Genomic DNA, 8,644 nt, shown 5'->3' with positions numbered 1-8,644 from the left:
TCCCGGGCTGGGAGGTGGGGGGAGTGGTTTTAGGAGGGGAAGCCGCTCGGCAGCACCTCCTTCTTTCTTTGCCAGGCAGACGCCCGTTTTAGCCGTTGGGGAACCGTTGGGAATCCGGTATCCGATGGGGACGGTAAAGCCGTTTGGGTTAGAGCGGCGCGGGTGTCCAGTCCGCGGAACGGGGAGATCGTTGGCACCTTTGCTTTTTTAGGGGGACGGGGATAGTTCGGTAAACTGAAAGCCGTCAAGCCCCTGCAGCTCTCCCGCTAGGAGGCGGCACGCGGGGGATAGGGGCGCTGGAGTTTCCCCAGCTCTAGCTGATCTTTCTCCACAGCCATGGAGCCAGAGAGGGAAGGGACCGAGAGACACCCCAGGAAGGTCAGGAAAAGGAGGCAGGCCCCAAACAAGCTGGTCGGGGCAGCTGAGGCGATGAAAGCCAGTTGGGATCTCGAGGAGAGTCAGCCCGAGGCCAAGGTGAGCAACGTGGAGCCCAAGCAGGCGGCCCGAGGCGGTTTGGAGCTCCCGGACTCTTGCCCAGCCGCCGTCGGGTGCCCTGGATGCGGGCTGGGTCTCCGCCCTGGCCTCTCCGAACCTGATCCCTGATCATTAAAATAGGAATGAGTGTACAACCACCTTCCTGCCACAAGGCTGTCATTGGCGGTTTAAAACTGGGATAGTGAGCCGGCCGGGCACGGTGGCTCATGCCTGTAATCCCAGCACTTTGAGAGGTCAGGAGTTTGAGACCAGCCTGGCCAACATGGAGAAACCCCTGTCCCTACCAAACATACACACACACACACACACACACACACACACACACAACTAGCCGGGCATGGTGGTGGGCACCTGTAATCCCACCTACTTGGGAGGCTGAGGCAGGAGAATCACTTGAACTCAGGAGCAGGAGGTTGCAATGAGCCGATACCACACCATTGCACTCCAGCCTGGGCAACAAGAACGAAATTCCGTCTCAAAAATAAATAAATAAATAAACTAGGATAGTGGGCCGGGTGCAGTGGCTCACGCCTGTAATCCCAGCAATTTGGGAGGCCAAGGCGGGAGCATCATTAGAGGCCAGGAATTCGAGACCAGCTTGGGCAATATAACAAGGACCCCATCTCTTAAAAAAAAAAAAATGGCACGGTGCCTGGCGCATAATAGGAATGTTCGTCCAGCAAATATTTGTTGCCATCTTCTCAGTGCCAAGAATTGTTCTATGTTCTAGCAGTATCCCGGGGCACAAAAATACAATTCCTTGCCCTCCTGCAGTTTACATTCCAGTAGGGCAGGGGTCCCCAACCCCCTGTGCACAGACTGGTGCCTGCCTGCCCATGGGGTCCCCAACCACTGTCCACAGCTGGCCTGTTAGGAACCGGGCCACAAAGCAACAGGAGGTGAGCGGTGGGCGAGCAAATATTACCGACTTAGCTCCACCTAGGCATTAGATCTCATAGGAATGCCAACCCTATTGTGAGCCTTATTGTGAACTTTGCATACGAGGGTTCTAGGACTAATGATAAATGTAATGCACTTGAATCATCCCGAAACCATCCCCCCAGCCTTCTCCCAGTGGGTGGAAAGATTGTCTAACACAAAACCGGTCCCTCGTGCCAACGGTTGGGGACCACTGCAGTAGAGGAATAAAAAGGCTGATTATCGGCCGGGCGCAGTGGCTCACGCCTGTAATCCCACCACTTTAGGAGGCCGAGGCGGGCGGATCACGAGGTCAGGAGATGGAGATCATCCTGGCGAACACGGTGAAACCCCGTGTCTACTAAAAATACAAAAAAAAAAAAAAAGATTAGCCGGGCGTGGTGGCAGAGGCCTGTAGTCCCAGCTTCTCGGGAGGCTGAAGCAGGAGAATGGCGTGAACCCTGGAGGCGGCGGAGCTTGCAGTGAGCGGAGATCGGGCCACTGCACTCCAGCCTGGGCGACAGAGCGAGACTCTGTCTCAAAAAAAAAAAAAAAAAAAAGCATGATTATCGCTATCATCCCCTTCCATTTATTGAGAACTAAATATACTTCATCCCTTTAGTCGTTCATTGGGCTTTTTGTTTGTTTTTGTGTTTGACACAGGGTCTTTGCTCTGCTGGACTCAGGCTGGACTACAGTGGTGCAACAAGGATCCTCCTGTCTCTGCCTGTTACAGGCATGAGCCACTGCACCCAGCCATTCATTGGTTTTTATTGTCTGCCATGTGCTGGGGCACTGACCTAGGTGCTTGGGGTACATCAGTGAATAAAGTTCACTGCCCTAGTAGGTCTTATATTCTAGTGGGCAGAGACAAGTGATAAAAATAAGTTATATAATATATGAGAGCGGGATTAGGGATGTGATTTTTTTTTTTTTTTTTTTTTTTTTTTGAGGTGTTCTCACTGTTGCCCAGGCTGTACTTAGCTCACTGCAACTTCCGCCTACCAGGTTGAAGTGATCCTCTCACCTCAGTTCCACCAATTAGATAGGATTACAGACGTGTGCCACTGCACCAGCTAATTTTTCTTTTTTTGTAGAGACAGGGTTTTGCCATGTTGCCCAGGCTGGTCTTGAACTCTGGGACTTAAGCGATCTGTCCACCATGGCCTCTGCAAGTTCTGGGATTATAGACATGAGCAACTGTGCCTGGCCCTTTTTTTTTTTTTTTTTTTTTAAAGAGCGACAGGGTCTCCAACTCCTGGGATCAAGAGATTCACCTGCCTCAGCCTCCCATAGTGCTGGGATTACAGGCATGAGCCAATGCACCCAGCTGAAATTTTTTTTTTTAATTAAAGTGGGATTCCAGTTTTTTTGCCTATGGAATTTGCAAAAAAAGTTTAATGTTCATGTGGTAAGAAGTGTAAGGAGACTGACAATCACATATTTTGTTATGTTGAAACAATCTCAAACTTACAGAAAAATTGTAAGAACAGTATCAAAACCTCCCCTCAACCAACATTTGAAAGTAGTTGCTAACACAATGGTCTTTTTCCATCCACCGCCAAGATATCTTATTACATATTTTCCATAAACCTACATAATCACAGTGCAACCATCAAAATCAGGAAATTAACATGGATATATTATGACCATCTGCTCCTCAGATGCCATCCAAGTTGTCTGTAGGTTGTTTGAATAAGATTGTTTTTAGCAATAAGATCCAGTCTAGAATTGTGTTAAATTTGTCATGTCTCCCTCAAACAGTTCCTTAGTCTTCCCTTGATATTCATGACTTTATTGCTTTTGAATAATCCTGGGCCAATTATTTTGTTGAATGTCCCTTAAATTAGATTTGTCTGTTTCTTCATTGATTAGATTCAGGTTATACACATCTTTAGCAGGAATATCACAAGAGTGATACTCTGCTCCCTTGCAGATTGTACACAATTTGATTTGTCCCGTTACTGGTGATATTAACCTTGATAACTCGATTAAGGTAGTTTCTACTAAACTTCTCTAAAGTTATCTTTTTCTTTTTGTAATTTTCATTCTTACTTATTTTTTTGAGACAGGATCTTGCTATATTGCCCAGGCTAGTCTGGAATTCCTGGGCTCAAACAGTCCTCCCACCTCAGCCTCAGTGTAGCTGAGATTACAGGCCCAAGCCACTGTTCCCAACTCTCTTTGTAATGTGCTTCCTCAAACATTTTGGGCTTATGCATTTACTTTTTTATCAGTATGAACTCAATAGTACCTATTTTGTTCAGTGTGTTTCTATCTTTTACTGGATTGTGATGCTTTAAATATCCAAGATTTTGTCATTAAGCTAGCTTCTGTGGACTTTTGACATGACAACACCGTTCTTTGAGCACATCATTACTTTCTGGCACAAAAAGATATTCCAGGCCCATATGTGCTTTCCCTGGTACCAGGTCATCTTCCTTTGTGAGCACCCTCATCCTATGACAGGTAGCTGCCACCATCCTCTCATGTTTATACCCTCATCCTGTTCAGGCTTTAAATCCTGCAACAGACCACTACTGTCCCTCAGCATTGATGCCCTCCTTACCCTAAATAGTTTCTGACATCTGATATCTGGCCTCACTGCCCTCCCTTCCTTCCTGTATGGGTGACCTCCTTGTGCTGCTGAGGCTTTGACACCCCACACCTGAGCACCCTCCTGCATGAATGTCCTGGTCTTCTGCTCCTAGTCCTGGACTGTCTCCTCTGCAGGACACCCTCACCCAACTCCGGCTCTTGACATCCCATGCCTGGCAACCAGGGTTACTCACCGCCGTATAGACTCCATCTTGCTCAGTCTCACCTTATTAATTTCATGTTTTTATTTGGTAAAAACAAACTGGCATATTCTTTCAAGAGTTCATTTGAACCGGCAATTGATCCTAAGAAAGTAATTAGATAGATGTACAAAGGTGTCTGTACAAGGATGTTCATCATAATGTTGTTTGTAATTTAAAAAATAAAACAGTGTTATCAATAAGGAATTTTTTTCAGATATATTATAAATTTTCAGGTAAATTTAGAAAATGGACTATTATTCAAGTATTAAAATTGATGTGTTATTTTTTTTTTAAACTGATATGGAAAGATACTCACAGATTAAGTTCGGGAGTAGGGAGTTGGTTTCAAAAAAGAATGATTGATAAAATCCACTGGGGGCTATATAGTATAGAGATAAGCCTGCATTCCAGTCATGGTTCTGTCATCTGTCTGTTTCTCCAATTTATCCGTGAAATGGGGATAATAGTAGTACACACTTAAAAAGTTGTGAGAATTAAATTATTTAATGCATGTAAAGTGATCAGAACTGTGTCTGGCTAATATAAGAGTTTAACATTAACTTAAGACCATGGGAAGAAATTCGCAATACTATCTGATGTTTAAGTACTTGTATCAGGCACTAGCCTCAGTACATTGTACTTGAACTATTTCATTTGTCCTCCCAATTATTTAATGAGATAAAATTATAATTACTCTCTGGATGAAGAAACTGAGTCCTAGAAAGGCTATGGCACTGGTCCAAGATGATAGAGCCTGGTGTTTGAACTCAGGTAGTATGACTCTAGGGCTTGAGCTTCTAATTGCTATACTCTGCTGCCTCACAGACCAAAAGGAAAGTGGTGATTACCTTTGAGTTGTACTTTTAATTATCTCTGAGGTGACTTTTATTTTCATTTCTCTATTGTGTATCATTTATTTTACACTTCTCTATTATTGAATCTTTTATAACAAACACGAATTACTTTAATAAACAAATATAGGCTGGGTGTGGTGACTGTAGGTTGGGCATGGGGGCTCATGCCAGCACTTTGGGAGGCTGAGGAAAACAGATGGCTTAAGCTCAGGACCAGCCTGGGTGACATGGTGAAAACCCATCTCTACCAGAAATACAAAAAAAATTAGCCAGGTGTGGTGGCACACATCTGTGGTCCCAGCTAATGTGTGGTCCCAGCTACTCAGGACACTGAGGTGGGAGGATCACTTGAACCTGGGAGACAGAGGTTATAGTGAGCCAAGATAGCACCACTGTACTCCATCCTGGGTGACAGAGTGAGACTCTATCTCAGAAGAGAAAAAACAAAAACAAGTATAAGTTCAAAGCCTTTTTAAAGGGATTGGGAGCTTGACTGAATTCTTGTTGCCCAGGGATAAATTCTCAATCATTAGCTTAGGCCGCATTGATCTATGATCTGGCTCCTGCTTCCCTCTCCTCGTACCTCCACTACTATGCAACATGCAATCTTGGCTCCTTGCCAAGCTATACTACATGTTGAATGTGATGTTCCCACCAACAGGGTAGACTCATTTTCAAGGCTTAGCCTCAGTATTTTCTTTTTTTTTTTTTTTTTTTTGAGACGGAGTCTTGCTCTGTTGCCCAGGCTGGAGTGCAGTGGCGCAATCTCAGCTCACTGCAAGCTCCACCTCCCGGGTTCACGCCATTCTCCTGCCTCAGCCTCCCGAGTAGCTGGGACTACAGGCACCCGCCGCTGCGCCCGGCTAATTTTTTCTATTTTTAGTAGAGACGGGGTTTCACCATGGTCTCGATCTCCTGACCTTGTGATCCACCCGCCTCGGCCTCCCAAAGTGCGGGGATTACAGGCGTGAGCCACCGTGCCCGGCCAGCCTCAGTATTTTCATCTCAGTAGCCTTCCCCAAACTCTCTGACCCCTAAAGCAGTTAGACTCCTTGTTCTTATACCTTTGTATTAGCACTTACCCACACTATGTTGGAATTAGCTATTGCTTTTTCCTCCTAGTAGAATGGACTCTTTGAGAGCATGAATTATGTTTTATTTATCCTATTCCTAGCATGTAACCAAGTATCTATAATTCAGATTTTGTGTCAATGATAGTTCAATATTTTATTAATAATGTCATACCTACCACATATTGTTATTTTATACCATCATTTTCAATTAATTAGAACTTCCTTATGTTAGAATATACCTGGATGTTAAAGTAATCAGAAGCTAGAATAATTTAATAACTAACTTTGTTGGTATTCTTGATAACCAATAATTGTTTGCTATGCCCTGATTAATCTTTGCAGAAAGCCCGCTTATCTACCATTTTATTTACTGACAACTGTGAAGTAACCCATGACCAGCTGTGTGAATTGCTGAAGTATGCAGTTCTGGGCAAATCCAATGTTCCAAAACCCAGGTATGAAATGAACTTAAATGGTGGGTATTGACCACAGGTTTCTTTTTTCTTTTCTTTTCTTTTTTTTTTTTTTTTTTTTACCTCTCTCAAGGCTCTATCATTCAAACCAGAGGTTTCAAACTGGCTTATCAACATTATTTTTTTGCTCTACAGCACATCCTAAATTTTTTCATGATGTCTGCCAAGTGTTATTTCTGGAAATTCCTATATAAAAATCTACCTTTTCTTCTTCCAAAAACTCAAAAATGGCAGCTATCCCTATATTCCCACATGGCAACAATTTGTCAAAGCTGAGTGGTGGTCTCCCCCATTATATGGGACATGTATTCTCCAATGTCCTACCTGGCCTGCTTCCCGTATTTACAGTATCTGTCTGGCTACTATAGGTATTTTAGTTTGTTTCACCTGATGCAGACTCAGTTGAAATAACAATGATTTGTGAAGAATTCTAGTTAATCTTTTTTCTTTCTTTTACAAATAAAGGACAAAGAGAGCCCAGGCATAGGGGCTCACACCTGTAAGCCCCAGCACTTTGGGAGGCCAAGGTGGGAGGATTGCTTGAGTTCTGGAGTCTGAGACCAGCCTGGGCAACATAGCGAGACCCAGTCCCTACAAAAAAAAAAGAGAATCTTACTATTTTGATATTGTTGGTGCCATTATTAAGTGTCTTATGAAAAATGTTTTGTATGTATACAAATAATACACACATCTTTCTGGGAGAGGTTGTTATGAATTGGCTAGCTACTTTGAGAACTATCTTCTCCATCAACAATTACAGCCATCAGTCTGTCAGTTTATCTAAAACTTTTTTTTTTTGGTAGGTTTTATGTCTCTATTGCAACTACCCAACTTGGCCATTGTAGCCCAAAGCAGCCATATGTAACACACAGACAAATAAGCATGACTGTAGTTCAATAGTCTTATTTACAAAAACGGGTGGAGCAGGATTTAACCTTTTTTTTTTTTTGAGATGCAGTCTCGCTCTGTCACCCAGGCTGGAGTGCAGCAGCACAATCTCCGCTCAGTGCAACCTCCACCTCCCAGGTTCAAGTGATTCTCTTGCCTCAGCCTCCAGAGTAACTAGGATTATAGGCACATACCACCACTCCCAGCTAATTTTTTGTATATTTTTTTAGTAGAGATGGAGTTTCACCATGTTGCCCAGGTTGGTCTTGAACTCCTGACCTCAAGTCATCCACCTGCCTTGGCCTCCCAAAGTCCTGGGATTACAGGCATGAGCCACCGTGCCCGGTTAAAACTGAAATTCTTAAAGCCAGCCATTTGATTACCTGGCTTAGGAAGGACTGCAGAGTAGGTTGGGATCTTAGGGATGACTTTGTTTGATTCCAAACAAATCTTAATCAATAGGACAGTGAATTTAAATGCATTGTGTTTTGCTTGGTATTTTATTTGATTTGAATGCAATAAGTATTTATCTCTATGGATCTTTATTTGAATTCTGTGCAATAATGGCTGTCTTCCAGTTTCAGGCAGATAGTGAATGATGATAAATTCTATTAACTCTCACGCACTGCTTTTCCTGCTCCTTCTCCCCTATTTCCCCTCTATATGCCTGTAACTGACTTAAGGCCATCTCTCTTAACTGTGTTGGTTTGATTTCTCGGCAGCTGGTGCCAGCTTTTTCATCAAAACCACCTAAACAACGTAGTGGTTTTTGTTCTGCAGGGAATGAGTCAGCTACACTTTTACAGGTTCTATTTGGAGTTTGGATGTCTTCGAAAAGCATTCAGACATGTAAGTTAAGAAAACTTTGCACTAGGGGCTGAGTCTGTCCTCCCATTCTGAGACTAATACATGTGTCAGGGACCATGCTCCTTGGCAACCTAACTGAACAAACAGTAGGGGATATATAAAGCAAAAGGACCTTAGAGGCCTCATGTAGATTTGTCTCTGATTTTCTTTGGAAATCTAGGCAAACACTTATTCCCAGGTTATAATCTGTAGCTCCTAGGTTGATATTGTTCTATTTTATTTGGGCTATGGTGTTTTCAGAAATTATAAAATATATATACAAGCTGTGTTATCTA

The 8,644-nt window shown here is 43.5% G+C and overlaps 1 protein-coding gene across 1 annotated transcript in view; it reads left to right on the top strand.

Annotated features, from left to right (window-relative positions):
- Nucleotides 1-8,644, top strand: part of REXO5 (RNA exonuclease 5) — a 44,787-nt gene that overhangs the window by 867 nt on the left and 35,276 nt on the right. The window contains exons 2-4 of the mRNA XM_025371495.1: nt 335-474; nt 6,484-6,596; nt 8,225-8,351. Coding sequence (XP_025227280.1) covers nt 335-474; nt 6,484-6,596; nt 8,225-8,351 — 380 coding nt within the window. The remainder of the gene's footprint in view (nt 1-334; nt 475-6,483; nt 6,597-8,224; nt 8,352-8,644) is intronic.

The sequence above is a fragment of the Theropithecus gelada genome, chromosome 20, assembly GCF_003255815.1.
Source record: "Theropithecus gelada isolate Dixy chromosome 20, Tgel_1.0, whole genome shotgun sequence".
NCBI classification, from domain to species: domain Eukaryota; kingdom Metazoa; phylum Chordata; class Mammalia; order Primates; family Cercopithecidae; genus Theropithecus; species Theropithecus gelada.
Note: the sequence above shows the minus strand (reverse complement) of the source record. Positions and strands in the feature narration are given on the sequence as shown.